This window comes from Eptesicus fuscus, chromosome 11 (assembly GCF_027574615.1).
Source record: "Eptesicus fuscus isolate TK198812 chromosome 11, DD_ASM_mEF_20220401, whole genome shotgun sequence".
NCBI classification, from domain to species: domain Eukaryota; kingdom Metazoa; phylum Chordata; class Mammalia; order Chiroptera; family Vespertilionidae; genus Eptesicus; species Eptesicus fuscus.
In genome coordinates, this window is record NC_072483.1 from 87188116 (window position 1) to 87210550 (window position 22435).

A 22435-nucleotide genomic window follows, 5' to 3' on the forward strand; every position below is an offset into this window, starting at 1 on the left:
AAGGAGAACCTAAAGGAGTTCTCCTTAGCTATCACCACCAAACTATTATTACATGAAATGTTTAAGGGTCTTCTTTAAGAAAAAGCAATAAAACATCAAAAATATGAACAAGGGAACACGGGGGTCGGCAGGGGGCTGGGAGGGGGATGCTGGGTAGCACTGGTGCAGCCTCTGGCTGGAGAGGATTCAAGATGACCAAGGAGGAACCTCTTCCCAACAAGGTTCGACTGAGTGAGACAGACTTCAAAGTTATGGCACGAGATGAGTTAATTTTAAGATGGAAACAGTATGAAGCATATGTGCAAGCTTTGGAGGGCAAGTACAGAGATCTGTATTCTAATGATGTAACTGGCTTAAGGGAATGGGAAGAAAAACTAAAGCAACAGCAGCACGAGTCTGCACGAATGGAAAACATCCTTGTAATGAATGCCACTAGCAACCAAGGAGCAAGAGATGCAAGAGCGCACTACTCAAACCCAGTACCTCAAGCAAGTCCAGCAGCCCAGTGCCAGCCAGCTGAGATCAACCATGGTAGACCCTGCCGTCAACTTGTTTTTCCTAAAAATGAAAGGTGAACTGGAACAGACTAAAGACAAACTGGAACAAGCCCAGAATGAACTGGATGCCTGGAAGTTTACCCCTGATAGGTAAACAAATCATACTCCCCAGTCAAGACTTCCCTGACAGTCCCACTACGAGAAAGCTGTGGTGGGACAGCCACGTACTCGTTTCCACACCACGACTCAGACTTTTTGAGCCACAAAAGCCACATTCTTATACTATCCAGCTTGTAATGGTTAATGTAAAACTTACCAGATGAACCTTGTGTTTTGGCTTTTTTCTCTTCCCCCTCCCCTTGCTTCCAAGGCCTGATGGCATTGGACTATTCCGAAGAAGTGGCCACCTCCGAAAAATTCTCCTTCTATGACATGTAGACGCTTAAGAAATGTTTCTGTTTGAAGAAAATAGAGGGAGAAACAGAAGTCTTAAGTCTTTGGTACACTGTGTCTTCAGACAGTTTGGAGGAATGAAAACCTGGAGATTTAAAATCATAAACTGAACGTGTAAAATTCCAGTAAAATGTAAAAATGGAATATGCATCACTCTTAACCTTGAGCATAGTGACTTAGAGACACTGTATATCAGTTTTGCCTAGAAGACTGTGGACTTCATGATTGTTGTTGAACTTCTTGATCAAAATTCAAATGAGAAGAGCTTTGCATTTTAAGGTTTTATTTGCTAAGAAACTAAATATATATCGGTACAAGTAGTTCATATATTTAACCATTTCATTTTGGGGTCTCTATTACTTGATTGAGCCTTAAATCAATGTGGTTAGAATCAATGGTCAGTCCTTTGAATGGCTGCTAATACTGTAGATAATTTTACTGAGGACTGTACAAACATGAAGGTGTGGTATCAGACTTCAGGTTTAAACTGTTTGAAGCAATCTAAACATTCATTTCACGACTAGATTGTATAAGGATATTGGCTGTGATGAGACTCACTGTGTTATTTTTTAATAGTGAAATTTATTAAACCCCCATTTCATTCAACAGACACATGTTGAAAGAGCATTGTCAGTGGTGTTAATGGGGGAATGTGTTCCTTCATTGTATTTTGGGCCTTTGGTATCGCATTTTTGATATTAAATTAAATGTACCTTTAAAAAAATGAACTAAATGGCAATAAATGCAAGTCTATCAACAACTGAATCTAAAAATCAAAATAAATGAATAAGGAATTTAATGAACAAAATAAACTGATGAATAAAATAGAACCAGAGGCATGGAAACATAGAACAGACTGATGAAGTGGGGAAAGGGCCTGGGAAGAGATTAACCAAAGAATTAAACGCATATATGCATTACCTATGGACACAGACAACAGGGTGGTGAAGGCCTGGGGCAGGCAGGAACCAGGTGAAGGGGGGCAAAGAGGGGGAAAGGGAGACATCTGTAATACTTTTTAAAGGTTTAAAGAAAAAAGACTGAGGAAAAAGAGAGGATAGTAGTAGCTAGCAAACCCATCATTACTGCAAGGAAAATGCCCAAAGATCAATGGTATTACAAAATTATTCTGCTCTAGAATATGTTTTAATTTGTATTCTTTATTTCCACAGACACTTAAAACTTGAGAAAATGAACTTATATTGCATGCAGACTTTTAGGCTACTTTAGCTGAACTGTATTCAATTAACAAAAATTGTTTCCCATTTTATTTTTTTAGCAAATAATATTATGAGCTAATCTTTAAACAGATTAAAACATTGTCATATTTATGCTGTTAATTTTTTCACCCTTTAAAATAACCCAGTCAAACTTTTACAGTAGAGAACAAAAGTTACTACTTTCAACAATCATTGCTGCTGATTCTTTAAAAATACATGACAAAATGGTTAGTTAAAATCGTGAACTGTTATCAGAGGCCCCCCAGTTAAATTTCCTATAGCTTTAGACCTTGGCCAAATTAATCTCTTAATCTCCATTCCTTCACCTGTAATATGAAGATAACAGGAGAAACTACTTGAAAGATTGCTATGAGGACGAAATGATTAAGTAGGTTGATTATAAAGCACAAAGTGGGGTCTTGATAAATGGCAGCTATAATAACCACCATTATTTACATAAGTCTATCTAGTTGTAATTACTTACAACTGGGCTATGCATTATGTCCTATTTTGCCAATAGAACACATTCTCGGCTACCTTTTAAAAATATTTGTACAGCCCTGGCTGGTTTGGCTCAGTGGATAGAGCGTCGGCCTGTGAACTAAAAGGTCCCAGGTTCCATGCCGGCCAAGGGCACATGCTCGGGTTGTGGGCTCCATCCCCAGTAGGGGGCGTGCAGGAGGCAGCCGATCAATGATTCTCTCTCATCATTGATGATTCTATCTCTCTTTCCCTCTCCCTTCCTCTCTAAAGTCAATAAAATATATTTTTAAAAAATAATAAAAAATATATGTGTACCTAAGTTTACCTAGACATAAGTTATCTCGTTGTAATTATTTACAACTGGGCTATGCATTATGTCCTATTTTGCCAATAGAACACATTCTCAGCTACCTTTTAAAAATGTTTGTACATAAGTTTGCCTAGACATAAGGTTATCTCGTTGTATTTACAGCTGGGCTACGCATTATGTCCTCCGTCGCCCATAGGACGATCTCCGCTCTCCTTTAGAAATATGTCTTCCAAAGCAGCGCCTCTCAGAGGAGAGCCCCGGGCCACACGGCGCCCAGGCCTCACCCCGCCCGGCTCCCGAGGCTGTGCGGGTCCCGGCGGTGCCCAGCGGGTCGGGCCCGCGGGAGCCCGGGCTGGGCCGAGGGGAGAGTCCCTGCCCCGCCGCCCGCCCGCGCGCCCGCCCGCCCGGCGGGATGAGTGACGGGACGGCAGGTGCAGCGCGGCGGCCTGGGCTCCCCCGAGCCCGCGGGGTGGGTCCCGGGGTCCCCGCGGGGAGCGTGTGCCTCTGGGAACCGCCCCCGCGGCTGGCTCCGGCCTCCCGACGGCGCCCGCACCTCGTCCAGCCCGAGGTCCCCGCAACCTCCCCGACCCCCAGTCCCAGAGGCCGACGGGGCGCCGAGGGGACCAGCGGGCACGGCGGGCGGCGCATGGGGCTGGCTCAACCGTCCGCCCTCCGCGCCCGCCGGCCGGCCGAGAGCCGACGACAGCGGCCCAGCACCCGCCGTCGACCCGCCCCGACGCCCGCCCGCCCGCCGGCCCGCTCTGCCCGGACGGCCCGGCCCGGCCTCGGCCCCCACCTGCGCGCCCCGCCCCCCGCGGCGCCGCCCGCGACGTCGCCCCCCCGCCCCCTCCCAGGGGCAGCTCAGCCCCGGGTGAGCGAGAGCTGCCCTGTGCGAGGGGGCGGCCCTCGGAGCGACGCGACGGAGCTGCCAGACGGCTGTCCACCGCTCCGGCTTCCGAAGGGCGCGGAGGAAGATGGAGAGCGAGCCCGCGGCGGTGAGGACGGGGCGCGGCCCGGGCCCCTGGGAGGCGGGGAGAAGGGGGCGGGGCGGGGGGCAGGTCCGGAGCCCAAACGCCCGCTCTGGGGTTGGGGAGGAACGCGGACCAGCGGACCAGCGGCCCCGTCGACCGCTGCGAAGAGCGGCCGGGCCGCCCTGTCAGCCCCGTCGGATTGTGTCGTGGGTTCGGGAAGGCGCGGCCGCTGGGCCTGGCCGGGTCCAGGCAGGCTGGGGGGGAACCTCGGAAACGGCCGGGAGGTTTGGGGGGGCGGCGGGGGCGGGGCCCTGTGCACCCCACTGGGTCCGGGCTAGAGAGAGCGCTTTCCCGCCCAAACTGGGCTTTGACGCTCGCTCGCTCCAGCGCGACTCAGCCCGGCCGCCGCGAGGGGCTGTCGGGGCGGCGCCTCCTCCCTCCTCGACTGGCCCGTGGGGGGCCCGAGGGCCTGGGAGAAGGGCGCGGGGGAGGGCCCAGGCTGGACGGGACACCCCAACACCAAGTGCACGGGTCCGAGCAGGGGGAGGGGCCAGGGAGGGGCGGGGCGGGGGAGGGGCGGAGCGGCCGCCGCCACACGCAGCCCCGCCCCGCGCCCGCGGGGCAGCCAATCAGCGCGCGCGACGCGAAGGCCGCGGGGTGAGCCACGCACGAGGCCGACGTCGGGTCGGTGCCGTTGAGGGTTCCCGCCACGGCTGCTGGCGGGTTTGTTGTGGGGCAAAATTTCTCGCTGGTTAGCCTTTTTTTCCCTCCCGCACTTTGGTGGGGAGGGGGTGGACCCTCGTGTCGGCGCCCAAATTCACGATGACCCGCGAGAACCCGAGGAAGTTGTCTCCGCGGCCATGTCCCCCGGTGCCTCCACTTGCTGGCCTCGCAGGGGACGGAGCGTCGAGGCCGTGACTGCGACGGTTAGCCGCCCCCTTCCTGTCGTCTCCGCGGGCCCAGTAGAGGAGGATAGGGGTCAAGGTTCCTCCTCCACGGGTGGCGGTGGCGAAGGCGCATTCCTTTGGAGGGCGTTTTTCACAAGCCCCGCGGTGCTGGGAGCTTCCTGAGCCAAGGACCCTCCTCGTAACCCGGTCACAGCACCTAACGCCGCACACGGGCCTTTCCGCGCGTTTGCAAAGCGATGGCCGGCGGGACGGGAGGCTTTGGCGTCTAACTCCCCTTCTCTAAGGACCCGAGGTGTCGCCTCTCCCTGCTCACATTCGAGTCTTTTCTAGGCTCTTCCTCATACTGTATCCTAAAGCCCACAGACCGCTGGTTGGCATGCGATGAGCCAGAAGAAATGATTTCGTCCGTTCAACCAGGATTTCCCGAGTCCCTGCCGGGTCCCATCGCTGCTTTAGCTGCTGCAGTGAAGGAAACGGGCAAAACCCCTTCCCTTGTGCACAGGACCTTGTAGTGGGAAGAGACAGGCAATAAACGTAATAAATATCGTGTTGGAAAGGGATAAGGGGTCAAGAGAAGGAGCAGGTGGAACCCACGACAGAGCAGGAGCCTTAGAAACGAGGATGGAGTGTCCTGGATGTAAAAAGTTGGCCTTCCCCCTCCCCACCCCCAGTGTCACTTAACTAGTTTCTCGAGATTGGAAGTAAAGCACTCTGTTCACTTCGGCTCATGCCACCCCTCTCTCGATGATAAGAAAAATGGGGGTGACTTTTATTTAAACAAATTTGCGAACAAATGAGCTCATCCATTGAACTCATTTTGTAAGAAAATTTCATGAAGACTGATTTTTTTAAAATTTGCAAATAGATAATTTCTACACTTGTAAACACGCAGAGACAAGAGTATATCCTACTTTTTTCTAGCAATACCAATCCATAGTTGAAAAATAAAATTAAGCATCCCAAAATCATCTATTCGAGGTACTGTGTCCTACAAGTGAAGTTACAAATAAACTCCAAATGCCCAGAGAGGACTCTTATATTAACGTTGGATTCCAAATGTCTTCAATTGGAAACAACAATATAGTAATTTTTAAATGTGATGACTTCTCTGTGGTTTAATAGATGTTTTTGTGAACTACCATATTAGAAAGAATGTGTTTTTTCCCCTTAAGACAGTATGGAGAATAGAGCCCATAAGGTTCAGAAGCCTATAGCCTCATAGTCACCACTGGCCTAGTGGTTTGTACATCTTGCAAAGATTAATTTACAGATGATGGTTTTATTGGCTAATGAAGTGAAAGAGGAGACAAAATGTGAAAAAGAACAATTCCATTATCTAAATTGAAATTCATTTTTATGTATTTGTTTCTCAGAGAATTGAAATTATGAACTTAAAGCTTTTTTAAGAACTCATTTAGTATGTTAGATTGTCCCAAAAGTGTGTTTAGTGTTCCTAGAAGGAAAATAATTAGCAAGTTCTTGAATTCGTTTCTCTTCAAAATTCTATTCCCAAGTCCTCTTTCTTTAGATGTACCTTAAGAGTCTATTACCTTGCCATTGTGCAAAGGCTTATATTTATTAAAATCTAAATTAGGCCTCCTGACAGAACTGAACATGTGACTATACACTGAGCTCAATTATTTGGTATAAAAATGCATACTTATAGGTATATAATTTTTTAAAATCTTCACACAAGGATATGTTTAGAGAGAGGAAGTGGGGGAGAGAGAGAGAGAAACATCAATCAGTTGCCTCCGGTATATGCCCCAACCATGGATTGTACCCTCAACCTAAGTATATGCCCTGTCGGGGAATCAACCACAACCTTTTGTATACAGGATGATGCTCCAACCATCTGAGCCACCCATCCACGGCTAGGTATAGTATAATTTTTAATGAAATCAGTCAAACCTTCAAACCAACAAGTGCATTTTTAAAAAATAATGTTAGAACTGAAAAACGGTAAATTTGAATGTCAATGTTTATTAACTTGCCAATGTTCTTTGGCCAGAAACTGCCAGGAGCACATCTATAGTTTAATAAAGTTGAGTCTATTAAATTGTTGCCCTTCATAGGGTATACACCACGGGAGTTCTCAGTAAGATGTTGTTAAAAAGAACTTACAGGGTTTAGGCTTGTGGTAAGCATTTTTTGGAGAGAGTTCAAGGAAGAGGGCTTTTCTCTGAAATGCATGTTGTCAGGATGTGGGAGTAATTGATTAGTATGTTAATTCTTGTAGGCAAGAAATATAGATCAAGGCGAAAGCTGATAAAGAAGGAGGAGCAGTCACTCATTTCAGCCAGAATAGAGGGATGTTTAGTCATTCTCGTGGTTTGGACAGTGCTTTTGTTTTTGCCAATGTTCAGACGTTGATTATGGAGTGGTCTTATTTTTTTCTCAATCCATCACAATCACAGAGTAGCCTTGTTGGTGTTTTGTTAACAAGAGAATACCACAGCCTAGCTATAAGTCTAGACCAACACCTAACACCACCAGGACTTAGTTGGTTATGCCAGGCCAACTCCTAGCTTTCCAGGGCTACTTTTCTCTTTCTCAAACTTCTTTGAGTTTAAAATTCCTCCTTAATACTTACAGTATTTAAATAGCTATAATATTTAAGTGGTATACTTAATAATTAACATAAGTTCCTATATATATAAAAGCCTAAGCGACTGTCCAACTGTTTGACCATTCACCTGGTATCTATGATGTTCAATGACCACCAGGGGACAGACGCTCTGACCAGTAGAGGAGGGAGCCTGATTCCTCGTGGAATCGGCTGTGGGTTAGGTTGCTGCTGGGGCACTGTTAGCCCCGAATCTGCTTCACCCGCATCCTAGACACAGAGAGGAGGGAGCCTGATTCCGGGGTGCATCACCTGAGAACCGCCCTCTCACAATCCAGGATCCCTCAGGGGATGTCAGAGAGCTGGTTTTGCCCCGATCCCCGCAGGCCAGGCTGAGGAACCCCACCGGTGCACGAATCTGTGCACCGAGCCTCTAGTGTTAATATATTTAAGACTTTATCTATGATGGAGTAGATTCTACATTTCCTCTCTTTTGTTGCCCCAAAAATTTGTTAGCTTTCATTATAATTTTCATAAATTAGGATAAAATTAAAGTCTAAAGTATATTTTATTTAAATGACTTATCTTTTTTGAAACATACATGTTTTCAGCCTGCATCAAAAGTTATAGCCAGCCCTAGCTTGTTTGGCTCAGTGGATAGAGTGTCAGCCTGTGGACTCAGGGGTCCTGGGTTCGATTCTGGTCAAGGGCATATGCCCCAGATTGCAGGCTCGATCCCCAGTGGGGGGCGTGCAGGAGGCAGCCAATCAATGATTCTCATCATTGATGTTTCTATCAGTTTCTCCCTCTCCCTCTCTAAAATTAATAAAAATATATATTTTTAAAAAGTTGCCCTAACTGGTTTGGCTCAGTGGATAGAGCGTCAGCCTGCGGACTCAAAGGTCCCGGGTTTGATTCCGGTCAAGGGCACGTACCCTGGTTGCGGGCACATTCACAGTAGGGGGTGTGCAGGAGGCAGCTGATAGATGTTTTTCTCTCATCGATGTTTCTAACTCTCCCTCTCCCTTCCTCTCTGTAAAAAATCAATAAAATATATATTTTTTTAAAGTAATATCCAGTGTGCCCTAGCTGGTTTTGCTCAGTGGATAGAGTGTCCACCTGCAGACTGAAGGGTTCTGGGTTCGATTGGTCCAGGGCACATGCCTGAGTTGTGGGCTCATCCACAGTAGGGGGTGTGCAGGAGGCAGCCAATCAATGTTTCTCCCTTCTCCCTCTCCCTTCCTCTCTGATATCAATAAAAATATATTTTTTATAAAATAATAAAAACATTTTTAAAAAATAAAATGATATCCAGTGCTAAAAATTTAAAAAGAATTTTTATTTTACAGCAAACATCAAATCAGACACAAACAGATTCATTGTCTTCATCCCCTAATCCTGCGTCACCTGTGCCTTTGAATAACCCAACAAGTGCCCCAAGATATGGAACAGTGATCCCTAATCGCATCTTCGTAGGAGGAATTGACTTTAAGGTACCTATTTCAGTGTACAACATGGTGTAATTTTTGCATTAGAAGTTATTTTATTTCTCAGAAATTGTTTCCTTGTGCAACTATAAAAATAATAACATATTTGCTATTTGTACCGTGATTAATAGTTTTCAAAATGTCTTAATATGAAGAATATTTTTTAAAACAATGGAGTTTAAATAGAGCATATATAATTGTGCAATTTCACATACATGAACATTGAGGCTCACTGACCTGTCTATAAGTCTCCTAGCTACTTAGTGACAGCATAAAGACTAGAATCCTACTTTCCTGACTCATAGCTCCATATTCTTCATTTCACCATATCTTATTAATTATACTTTCTTGCATAGTACTCCAGTAGCCCAAATAAGTGATTATAATTTGCAAAAGAAGACTAAAAAAAAACACACAAAAGTTGTCCTATGAAATCCTGTTTCTTTACCCCAACTTTTATTTCAGATTCCTGAGTACCCTCCTAGACTTTCATCTTTTGCAAATTGCTTCCTATCACCTAACTTAAAATTTGATCACCCAAACAGGCCTGTGTTCTTGTCAGAATAAAGCATCTTAACAGTAATATGTTTAAATGTAATCAGCTATTTCAGAGAGGCATACTTTGTGAGATGTTTTACAGTATTCCCCTATAGTAAACTCCTACAGAAAAGGCATGCAAGGATATCTTAAGTGCAATCTTAAGCAACTATAAGAATGGTTCACTAAAAATAAAAGTGATTTCTTATGAAATGCTTATTTTAAAAAAGATTTTATTTCTATGGAAAATATTAATGGCAGACCATTAATATTCAAGTTGATTATTCTTGTTCAGGATTTATATTAAAACAGCTTAGTTAATTTTGAAAAATTAATCATCAATAAATTTAAACATTTGTATGGCTACAGTATTCTAACTTAGTGAAAACTACAAAATGAATTTTGGAGGCTATATTGTTACAGTGCAGTCATAGCTTTAGGGTAACTGCTAGAGTTCCCTCCCTTATACTTAAACCTTTTCCAAAATCATAGATAAATTCCCACAATGAAACATTTACTTGTAGCCCCAAGCAGTCAAACTTTTTAAAACTTTTTTAAAAGCCCATCTCTCTATAATACTTAATCATCTTGACTTTCTGTCTCCTTAAGTTTGAATTGCAAAATTGAGCTATTGATTCTTTACCAAAAAATACTTTGAATTAATTTGTTTTCAAATCTCCAGTAGAAATTCTTATTCTGGTGTTGATTACATTTTCTACTTACTGAAATAAAAGTCATTCATTTACTCTCAGGTTAACTCAGTATTAGTCATCATCCACTTTAGCAGGCTTTAGGTTACTAACTAAAAAACAATAGTATATTTAAGTAGTAAGGTAGCAGTGGAACTCAAAAGGCATTAGCTCTGCTGTTAGACATGTGCTTACCTATGTCTATAAAGAAAAACATTTCTAGGGATATTTAAAGATCCTCTTAAGGGCAAACAGTTATAGCTGAACCAGAAAATGAAATTGCAATGAATCCTATCTAATAAAAGAGTAATATGCAAATTGACCATACCTCTGCTACACCCACAAGCCACACCCACACCAGCCAATCAGGAGTGAATATGCAAATAAACCCAACAAAGATGGCTGAGGCCACGGAGAGCAGGAGGGAGGCTTGGGTTTTCACGGGCGATGGAGGAAGCCAAGTTTTCCACCTGCCCTTGCCGGCCCAGGCCTCCGCTTAAGTCTACAAAGTTTCAATTATAGAAGATAAATAAATCCCAACAGAAATGGCTGCGGCCACGGAGCGAGCAGAAGGCTTGGTTCCGCTCCAGGCTACAAAGTTTCAATTGTAGAAGAAAAATAAATCCCAGATACCAGGGCCTCTGCTTGGGTCGCCGGGGGATGTGGCCGGCCTGCAAACCACCACAGGCCCCTCGCCCAGGCCGCCCTACACCCCAAGGTAACCCCACCCTGATCCGGGACACCCTTCAGGGCAAACCAGCTGCCCCCACCCATGCACCAGGCCTCTATCCTATCTAATAAAAGAGTAATATGCAAATTGACCGTCACTCCAACACACAAGATGGCTGCCCCCATGTGGTCAAAGATCCTGCCCCCGTGTGGACACAAGATGGCCAGCAGGGGAGAGCAGTTGGGGGGGACCAGGTCTGCAGAGGAGGGCAGTTAGGGGTGACCAGGCCTGCAAGAGAGGGCAGTTAGGGGTGTTCAGGCCTGCAAGGGAGGGCAGGGGAGCAGTTAGGCACAATCAGGCTGGCAGGGGAGTGGTTAGGGGGTGATCAGGCTGGCAGGCAGAAACAGTTAGGGGCAATCAGGCAGGCAGGCAGGCAAGAGGTTGGGAGCCAGCAGTTCTGGATTGTGAGAGGGATGTCCGACTGCCGGTTTAGGCCCGATCCCACAGGGGTCCCAGATTGGAGAGAGTGCAGGCTGGGCTGAGGGACATCCCCCCCCCATGCACGAATTTCGTGCACCTGGCCTCTAGGTTAGTATAAATACTGCAAGAAAGGTGATATAAGTCTATTATGAGACTAGCTAAAACTAGATATGCCAAAACTATCTTTGTAGATATCTTATACATTATAGTCTAATTATAATTCAAATTTTTATTTTGAATATTATAATGTCTTTTTAGCTAAAATGTATATTGAGTATGATAAAGCATCCAAAAACTTTAAATCGTTTAACTACTTCATTGTTATCACAAATTGAGTTCACGTGCTTTTGGAAATATATTCCTTTCCTAAGGATACTATGCCGATTAAAAGTGACTGGTGTAGGCCAGCATAACTTAGTTCCACTGCCTTCATGTGAGCCCTCTAGGAACACATGTTTCCTCCACTTTATGAAAGTAGAGCATTCCTATGAAACCTTTCATAAACTGAAATGTTCTAAAGCGAGGACATAAATACATATGGAAAATTTTTTAATGTTTTCCAGGCCCCCCAAAATACCATACCAAATACGTTTAATTACATCCAGTGTTAAGCTAAGCATAGCATCCTTATGCACTCTCTTAGGCTTTTCTGACACCTCAGGACACATCTTGCTCAGGGATAAACAAAATAAATTGAGAGAAAGCACAGATGCTTGCAGGCACAGCTCAGAGCTATAGCAGCTTGATGCTGAGCTTCTGAGTGCAGTTCCAGGGAAGGAGCTTGGCAGGGTCCCTCTTTCTGTTGGGTTGCACACTGCCTCTATAAGGGCTTGCTGCAAAACAAAAGCTGAACTTTTTCACTTTTTGCTTTTTCTCGTAAAAGCAGAAGTCCTCTTTGGATTTCTTTTGGTTAGCCAAAACAGGTACTAATGTAGGTCTTCTGTACAAGCCGTGGTGTAAGGCGAACCTTCGAACAGCATGGGATACCTGAATTTCCTTACTATAATTATATTTTTCAACTGGCCAACTAGAGAATAAGAACTCCTTTAAATACTGAACTTTCTTTGTAGTTTTAAAACAATTCAGCTTAAAACTTTTTACTATTAAACTATGTTTAACAATGTAGTTACTGCATAAAGTATTTACATATATTGATTTTAATAACCTAGTGATTTCATCCACTATTTTAATGAGAGGTATTCTTAAATTCATTCATATTATTTATTTGTAAACTTTTCTGTCTCTAAAACAAGCATGAGTTTTTACATCTTTTATCAATTAAAAAATGTTTTTGTCTTTTTATGCCATTAGACAAATGAAAATGATTTAAGAAAATTTTTTTCCCAATATGGGTCTGTAAAAGAAGTGAAGATTGTAAATGACAGAGCTGGAGTGTCTAAAGGGTTAGTATCACTATAGATAGTACATAGAATTAACAATTGTGTGTTTTTATTGGGTTACTAGAATTTGCATGCTAACTTACTTTGGTTCCATTTTTTCAAAGGAGATATTTGTGCAGTCTTCTTTCCTCCTACCTTTTCATCTCGTGTGTGTGTGTGTGTGTGTGTGTGTGTGTGTGTGTGTGTGTGTGTTGGAGGAAGGGGGACACTATAATTTATTAGGAGTTATTCTTGCATGGGCTAAGGAACCATTCAGTGTTACATAGCAAGCACTTAATGTTGAGTAGATAATGTCCAATAGCTAAGGAACCAGAAGCTAAAGGAATCAGATATTGTTGGAACGACATACCTGCTTTAGACTAAAGAGAGCTTTATTTGAAAAAAGCTGACATATAGGAATCTCTAGGTCTCAGAGACCTCATTAAGAGAAATATAACTAATCTGAGAAATATAACTCAATAATAATTTTTAATTTCTTAATCAAGGAGAATGAAAATTGAGAAGAAAGCAGTAGGATTTGTCTAGAAATGTCTGATGACCTTAGAGCTGTTTTAGTGGGTTACTATATGCAAAAGTCAAATTTCAGAGAAGAAAAAGGTAGTTTATATAGTGTACTTACCTAAGAAGTTTGACTGAAAAGTTAAAGAAAATAGGTAAGGCCGTGGAGATCAGAGAAAGATTGTATTTATTTTCTTGAAAGAGAGGCCAGACATGTGTATTTATAAGCATAAGAGAATGGACCAATGAAGTGATAGAAAACTATATAAGGGGCAAACAACATGACAAGTGGGTACTTTGGAAGAGATAATGGGATTCTGCAGAGAGGTTTTTTCTAAACAGATGAGCTACTTCCTCAGGCTGATGAATGATCTATATAATAAAAGCCTAAGCAACCGTTATGGCAGAATGACTGGTCGCTGTGAGGTGCATTGACCACCAGGGGACAGACACTCAGTGCAGGAGCTGCCCCCTGGTGGTCAGTGCACTCCCACAGGGGGAGCGCTGCTCAGCCAGAAGCCAGGCTCACGGCTGGCAAGCGCAGCAGTGGTGGTGGGAGCCTCTCCCGCTTCTGCAACACTAAGGAGCAGTGAGCCAAGCGTTAAGGAGCAGCAAGCAGTAAGGAGCAAGAGGTCCCGGACTGCTAGAGGGTGCAGGCTGGGCTGAGGGACCCTCCCCCACTGAGTGCACAAACTTTGTGCACCAAGCCTCTAGTCGTAGGATAAAGTAAGATTGTATATCTTTTGTTTAGCTTATAGAATTGGCAGCATTTTGGTAATATCCATTTTTATCATTGACTATATGCCCGATGCACAAAATTCATGCATTCAGAGGGGGCGGGGGCAGTCCCTCAGCCTGGTCTGCACCCTCTCACAGTCCACAGTCGGGGAGTCCTTGGTGGATGTCCGACTCCCGCCACCACCGCTGCACTCACCAGCCATGAGCCTGGCTTCTGGCTGAGCAGTACTCCCCCTGTGGGAACGCACTGACCAACAGGGGCAGCTACTGCATTGAGAGTCTGCCCCCTGGTGGTCAATGTGCATCAGAGCGACCTGTCATTCTGCCGTTTGGTTGATTTGCATATTAGCCTTTTATTATATAGGATAATCACATAGAAATACATATAAACTATTTTATGCTTTTTCCACTGGGTGGTGTATATGTTCTACCAAAAAATTCAGTGTAAAAATATTTCCTTAACCCATGTTTAATGTTTAGCCAAATAAAAAAGAGAAATTCCTTTGTTTAAAAAAAAAAGAAACTTTATACAATAATTAAGAAAATAAGAAACATCACACTACTCAAAAAAGTTTCCTTAAGTTATCTAAATAGAAATTACATTTTGGAGGGATATGCTTTTTATTTCTTTTTTTCTTTTTGTCTGTTTTGGCTTTTTTTGAACATGTATTTGTATCTTGAATGTTATATGAATTATACTCTGAAAGTAACAATTATATATGAAAAGTAGGTGTAAAGTCTGCATTGTACCTATTTCTAGTTTAATTTGATTAGGAAATACATAATTGTATTATCAGTTTACTAGAGGCCCAGTGCATGATTGAATCATGCACGTGTAGGGTCCCCTACATGCTTTTGCTTTTCGCGGTGGAGCTGGGTGCCTGCACCCAGCTCCCCGACTTTTGATGGTCCACGGCCACTGAGGGGGGCTACCCTGCTGTTGAGAGGCTCCCGCCCCCTGTGCCTCTCAACGGCCGCTGAGGGGGGCTGCCGCGGACACCTGGCTACCCTGCCGTTGAGAGGCGCAGCTGGGTGTCCGCGGCAGGCCCCCTCAGCGGCCGCGGATCTGGCCGTTGAGAGGCACAGGGGGCAGGAGTCCCACCCCCTGCGCCTCTCAACAGCAGGGTAGCCCCCCTCAGTGGCAGCAGATCCGTGCCTCTCAATGGCCGGATAGGCCACCCCGAGTCCCGCCCCCCAGCCTCCCGCCGCCCAATCGTGGGCATAGCGGAGTGATGGTAATTTACATGTTACTCTATTATTAGATAGGATATGTGCTCATAATAGTAATTAATGTATTTGTATACTCATTTACCAATGTAAAAGTTTTTTTGTGTTGAAATTTTTTAATTAAAAAATTTTTTTTCTATTTAAGCCAAACCTCTATTATTTTAAAAACAGATTATTGCTCTGGACTGAAATTTATTGCATCCTAATTTGTAAGCCAAAACATGTATCTCTCATGCTCTTCTGTCTTACACAGTTCAGCTCTGAAACTATTTCAAGATCCCTGAGTTTTTTTTCTTTTAGTCCCCTGACTCTAAGAGGAAGTGATAGTGTTAAGTTTCACTATCCTCTAAAAATTCTCCTAAGTTTTTTATACTGATACACCATAGAAAAATGTTCACTCCTGTAGTGGCCCATTCTTAAAAACCAATTTTTTTTAATTTTAATATAACTCTAAAGTAATGTTCTAAGAAAATAATTCATTTATTTAGGTATGGTTTCGTCACTTTTGAAACACAAGAAGATGCACAAAAAATTTTACAAGAGGTAAGATATTTTAACGTATTTAACTTTCTTTTTGGAATTTCTTTCAAAATAATTCTTTGTGGTGTTTATTTTAATAGTACAGTTCTAGTACAATGATCAGTTGCTAAAAATTTTTTTTAACTTATTTGCATCTTAAGATTGACATTAGCCTACAAAAAATTGAATTAATTTTAAAAAGCATTAAAGATAAACTATCTGCAGAAAAACAAATTTCAAATCATTACATGAGTATGGTTGTGGAGTTGTAATCTAATTTTTTACTTTATTTGCTTAAGCTAAGAATGTGAGGATAGATAGTTTCTGAGTGTTAATAGCACTTTAAATTCCTAAAAAACACTATACATATGGATTTCTAGAATGAGGTTATCTTTGATTATTTCCCCTCCTATGAAAATCTTTATATGAACTAAAAACATTCATATTAAAAATATCTGTAGCCTGTAATTTGGGGTAATAACTTAAATTTGGCAAATGTGACATTTAATTTTTTAGAAAAAATAGATTTTGAATTGTATATTAAATGATACGTACTCAGTTCTCCTTGTTTATAGTAGCAATGTTCTATAAAGTTACCATAAATATTGAATTAGCAAATATTGAACTGATGTTTCTAGAAGAAGTATACGGCTAGGTTCCCACAAGCTTCTGCCCACAATATTTTCATCAACTAATCAATACATAACTTTATTTTGTGTGCTTCTGTTTAAAGACATACTTAGTATTTATTATTGATACATTAAGATTGATTTCATGGCCAACAGCACTGCAGCTCATGCCTGAATTAAGTCTACCTCTCCTCCATAAGGCACATGACAGCCTTCTTACGCCTAAGAACACTGACCAGCGCTTCAGCACCACACAGGCCATTTTAAGTAGCAAAATCACCAACATAAAGACAAAAATGCAAAACATATGGCACTATATAGACCACAAAAGGACACTTGTTTACAGTATAAAAGCTGAAATAAGACAGTATCGCCTTCTTTGATCTCAACTGGAACCATGTGTGTCAGACAATTCACATTTTTCACCTCTGCTATTGCCAGCTAATAACTGCTAAATTGCCATGAGTATTGATTTTGGGATTACAAGTAAATTTTAATGAGTAGATTAATTCCCAAATCCATGAATAGAGGATTGACTGAATTTCAGATGAGGAATTAGGATCAGAGCAATAGATTCGGACCTAGATCTGTTTAAATCCAAAAACTTTGCCCTTTCCACTGTAACTTGATACTATCAAAGAATGTTATAGTCTGAATTTTAAAGTGTTTCTTACTGCCCGGCCGGCGTGGCTCAGGGGTTGAGCGTCGACCTATGAACCAGGAGGTCATGGTTCAATTCCCGGTCAGGGCGCATGCCTGGGTTGCAGGCTCCATCCCCAGTGTGGGGTGTGCAGGATGCAGCCGATTGATGATTCTCTATCATTGATGTTTCTATCTCTCTCTCCGTCTCCCTTCCTCTCTGAAATCAATAAAAATATATTTTAAAAAATAAGTAAAGTGTTTCTTTCTAATTTTCCTTAATTGTTTTTATAAACAATAGTACCAAAATAATAAAATAATTTATTTTTTTTAGGCTGAAAAACTGAATTATAAGGATAAGAAACTAAACATTGGTCCAGCAATAAGAAAACAACAAGTAGGGATCCCTCGTATGTATTAACACCTTATGTATTTTTCAATATTTTTACATGGTTCTTTTTTTAAATATTAAACTTTTGGTAGAACGTCATTAAAATATCAGGTTCCTATCATTTAATAAAGTTACTTTGGCAAAGTTGGTGGCCAAATGAGTATTTCTCATCACAAATTAATATATACTAGATTGGGGGGGAGAGGGGGGGCAGGTAGGGGAAATTTTACCTGAATAATGATGCTTAAATATATTCCATATAGTTACACCTTTAACGGGAAAATCAGATAAAAATATATTTAAAATTGCAAAAGTAACTGAAAGTAATTTAGAATCATTAATTAGAAAATTTTCTAATTAGAAAAGTAACTTAAAATTATAGTGAAAGTACTGAAAGTTAAAATATAGACCCAGTATCAGAAACTATGTTCTATAACCCAACCACATGTGTCATGTTCTATATATGTTCTATAACCCAACCACATGTGTCATAATTATCAGAAGGAACAGTCTCAAAAGCTTAAGAATTGGCGAAATTATGTGCCTTCCTCAAATTTCAATAATGCTTTCAACTCTTCTCTTTTTTTTCCTCACTCTTCTAATTTATTAAATTAGGCCTCTTTATAGATTTTAGCTATAATATTTATTAAAATCTCTAACAGAGTCTTCAGCTAAAAGGAGCAATGTCACATAAAATTAGTAACTAAATTTTCTTACTCTTTATGTCTGTCCTAGTGTCTACTGAAATGTTTAAGACATTAGGTACTTATTATTCATCCGTTGACAAATTAGTAGGTTGTGTTCATTTGGACTGTTCTGTTTTTGACTTAGAAGTTAACAGATATGGAGTTTAATTTTGATTTGGTATTTATCAATTTAGAATTTGTAGGGTGGAAACAAAATGACTTCCAGAAAGTAGAATCTCCTCCAACTTCACTGCCTCCCTCATTATTGGCCTTTTACAAATAAATGGTCTTAATAAAATCTTAGGAACTTCACTATAGTGATTGTATAGTAAATAAAATACATATAATTTACATTGTAAAAATAATGACTTTGCTAATAATCTATTTGTTAACTTTGTGTTTCATTTTACTGATATTAAAATCTGAATTGGTGAAATTTTAGTATTCCTTATTAAACTTTTTTCTTTTTTATGCACCTTAAGCTAATAAAAGTTTTAAGGTAGTAAGTTTGAAAATTTATACTTCAAAGATATTTTAACATATGGAATTAAAAACATAATATACAATATACCTAATGTAACTATATAGGTACATTAAGATAAATATTTTCCAGTGTTCAGAAATTACAGTGTTAAAGTTAAATTTAGCGTTTCAATTATTATTATGTAATCTTTACTTTAGGTTCCAGTATAATGCCAGCAGCTGGAACAATGTACCTAACAACTTCAACTGGATATCCTTACACTTATCATAATGGTGTTGCTTATTTTCATACTCCAGAGGTAACTTCTGTCCCACCACCTTGGCCTGTAAGTAATTTCATTTTAGAAGGGTTTCCATCTATTACCATCAATTTTTAAAGTATTTTATTTCCAAAAAGTGTCAACCACAGACAAGTACAAATCTATATCCTATCTAATAAAAGAGTAGTATGCAAATTAACCATCACTCTGCTACATCCACAAGCCACGCCCACCAGCCAGTCAGGAGCAAGTATGCAAATTAACCCAACCAAGATGGCTGCGGCCACGGAGCTGCAGCAAGCAGGAGGCTTGGGTTTCCCCAGGCAATGGAGGAAGCCACGCTTCCCTGCTGCCCTGGCCGGCCCAGGCCTACACTCAAGGCTACAAAGTTTCAATTATAGAAGATAAATAAATCCCAACAAAAATGGCGGCAGCCACGTAGCTGCAGAGAGCAGGAGGCTTGAGTTGCCCCCGGCGATGGAGGAAGCCAAGCTCCTGCAGCCCTGGCCTGCCTTGGCCTCTGCTACAAAGTTTCAATTATGGAAGATAGATAAATCCCAACAAAAATGGCTGTGGCTACAGAGTGAGCAGGAGGCTTGGCTCTGCTCAAGGCTACAAAGTTTCAATTGTAGAAGATAAATAAACCCCAGATACCAGGGCCTCTGCTTGGATCGCCGGGGGGCATGGCTGGCCTGCAAACCACCACAGGCCCCTCGCCCAGGCCACCCCATGCCCCAAGGGAACCCCCCACCCTGATCCGGGACACCCTCCAGGGCAAACCAGCTGGCCCCCACCCGTGCACCAGGTCTCTATCCTATCTAATAAAAGAGTAATATGCAAATTGACCATCACTCCAACACACAAGATGGCTGCCCCCATGTGGACACAAGATGGCCAGCAGGGAGGGCAGTTGGGAGGGACCAGGTCTGCAAGGGAGGGCAGTTGTGGGTGATCAGGCCAGCAGGTGAGGGCAGTTGGGAAGGACCAGGCCTGCAAGGGAGGGCAGTTGGGGGCAATCAAGCCTGCAGGGGAGGGCAGTTAGGGGTGACCAGGCCAGCAGAGGAGGGAAGTTGGGGGCGACCTGGCCTGCAGGGAAGGGCAGTTGGGAGGGACCCAGGCCGGCAGGGGAGAGTAGTTGGGGGTGACCAGGCCTGCAGGGGAGGGCAGTTAGGGGTGACCAGGCCTGCAGGGGAGGGCAGTTAGGGGCAAACAGGCTGGCAGGGGAGCAGTTAGGCATCAATCAAGCAGTTAGGCATCAATCAGAGGAGTGGTTAGGGGGTGATCAGGCTGGCAAGCAGAAGCGGTTAGGGGCAATCAGGAAGGCAAGCAGGCAAGCAGTTGGGAGCCAGCAGTCCTGGATTGTGAGAGGGATGTCTGACTGCCCATTGGAAAATGACATTTTCAATAATAAACTATAAGTTGCCTGGGTTTAGGTAACAATTTGAGATAAATTTTATTGTAAAGTATTTTAAAGAATTTTGCCTAAAATAATTTTCCATTTTCTTTCCTCTCATAGTCACGTTCTATATCTAGTTCCCCTGTGATGGTAACTCAGCCTGTTTATCAGCAGTCTGCATATCACTACCAGGTAAACATTAAATTAGTACAGTGAAAATCCTTCTTGATCACTTTAGTCCTTTTTTTTGGTATCTTTCATTTTATTCTTTCTCATGCAAATACTCTAATAATTAAAGAGATAGTTAAGCCTTGATAGCAATGTTTTTGTGTGGGGTTTTCTTACAGGGGTTTATAGGAGTAAACAGTGTCATACAGGATGAGATTGATAGGGAAGATTGGTAAGGAGGAGGCTTAACAAGAGAGTTAAGAGTGCTATGGCACTTCCCTTTCTCCTCAACCAAGTGAAGAGGACTTCTGAAAATAACTAAGCTTGTTAATATTCCTTGAAATTTGTGAGATGGTACCACTTGGACCCGACCTCTCCTAAAAAAGTTCAAAGAAAGAGCTGGAGTGCTCTATGGGAGCCAGAGCCAGGAGAGAAGGTCTGCAGTGGGAACAGTATGCGAAGGAGTTAAACTTCTCACAGCAAGCAGAGGTTCCTTTCCCAAGAGCAAGGTGTGAACCTCACAGAAGAAACTCTTGCAAAAAAAAAAAAAAACACAACTCTAGAGAAATTACCTTAGTAGAGAAATAATCTGTGTAAAGTAAACTTCTAGAATCCAGGGCTAGAGTGGTCTCCCTGGAGTTAAAAGTTCCCAACTAGAGAGTCAGCATTTGGGTTCAACCACACCCAAAGGTGACCTGTCCTAATTTCTATCCAAGGGAAGGAAGACTAGCTCAGCACAATGCTTTTAAATTGGAGGGTGAAAAAGTAAAGTCACTTTCTGCTTGCACCCTATTCAGCCAGCTCCTTTTTATTGATTAACGTATAGCTGTAGCTCACTTGACATAGCAGACGTATTCTGGAAGTTTCCTAATGCAACTTAAGTTTATACTTTAACTCCAGTTTTCTACTTGCAGGTATAAAACTGAAAGTATGTTGCCTTCATATATTTAGGAAAGATTTTGGTACCAATTTGTAATATATTTTACAATATAAGAAATAATTTCACTTCACATATTTCTTTTCAGTTATATATTCATCATCAGTCTATCCTTAAAATTCCCATTTTGATAAAAATAGTCCCTTATCCTTTCTTTTTACAAATTCAAGATTGATAGCTTTATCAGTTTTTGCTAATCAGATCAGGTAATTCATGGTTTAGTCAGGTTTTATGTCCTTTGTGTTTCTCACTTCATAAATAGTGATTTCATTTATCTATCAAATCTATATATAAATCATTTTATTTCAAATGTTTTTTTTAATATATTTTATTAAAATATTTTCTTAAGCCCTTCCTCTGAAATCAATAAAAATACATTTTTTAAAAAGGATCTTCTGGGAACTCATACAACTTAATAATAGGAAGATAAATGATCCAATAAAAAAAATAGGCAAGGGACCTAAATAGAATCTTTTCGAAAGAAGACAGAAAGCCGAAACCGGTTTGGCTCAGTGGATAGAGCGTTGGTCTGCGGACCAGGTTCGATTCCGGTCAAGGACATGTACATTGGTTGTGGGCACATCCCCCGGTTGGGGGTGTGCAGGAGGCAGCTGGTCGATGTCTCTCTCTCATCGATGTTTCTAGCTCTCTATCCCTCTCCCTTCCTCTATGTGAAAAATCAATTTAAAAAATATATTTTTTAAAAAAAAAAGAAAGAAGACAGAAGGAAGGCCAAGAGACATAAGAAAACATACTCCAACTCACTAATTATCTGAGAGATGCAAATTAAAACGACAATGCGGTACCATCTCACACCTGTCAGAATGGCTATCATCAGCAAACGACAAGTACTGGCGTGGATGAAGGGGAAAAGGAACTCTTTTGCACTGCTGTGGGAATGCAAGACTAGTGCAGCCACTGTGGAGAACAATATGGAGTTTCCTCAAAAAACTAAAAATGGAACTCCCATTTGACCCAGTAATCTCACTTCTAGGAATATATCCCAAGAAACTAGAAACACCATCAGAAAGGATATATGCACCCTATGTTCATAGCAACACAATTCACCATAGCTAAGATCTGGAAACAGCCTAAATGCCCATCAGCAGATGAGTGGATTAGAAAACTATGGTACATCTACACAATGGAATACTGCGCTGCGGTAAAAAAGAAGGAATTCTTACCATTTGCAG

The 22435-nt window shown here is 42.1% G+C and overlaps 1 protein-coding gene and 1 pseudogene across 5 annotated transcripts in view; both read left to right on the forward strand.

Annotated features, from left to right (window-relative positions):
- The first annotated feature begins 179 nt into the window (after positions 1-179).
- LOC103290560 (pre-mRNA-splicing regulator WTAP-like) lies at positions 180-651 on the forward strand (annotated as a pseudogene).
- A 3158-nt stretch (positions 652-3809) lies between these two features.
- Positions 3810-22435, forward strand: part of BOLL (boule homolog, RNA binding protein) — a 54986-nt gene continuing 36360 nt past the window's right edge. For 4 of the 5 annotated variants that reach the window (XR_008557396.1, XR_003619508.2, XM_008146489.2 and 1 more), the window contains exons 1-7: positions 4608-4860; positions 8758-8901; positions 12583-12674; positions 15623-15677; positions 17256-17331; positions 18680-18807; positions 20258-20329. Coding sequence is in view for 3 of the 5 variants with exons in the window: in XM_008146489.2 (XP_008144711.1) it covers positions 4795-4860; positions 8758-8901; positions 12583-12674; positions 15623-15677; positions 17256-17331; positions 18680-18807; positions 20258-20329 (633 nt within the window). In the remaining 2 variants the exon portion in view is untranslated. Of the gene's footprint in view, positions 3959-4607; positions 4861-8757; positions 8902-12582; positions 12675-15622; positions 15678-17255; positions 17332-18679; positions 18808-20257; positions 20330-22435 lie in introns of those variants that run through there. The other variant, XM_054722780.1, reaches the window with a different exon arrangement.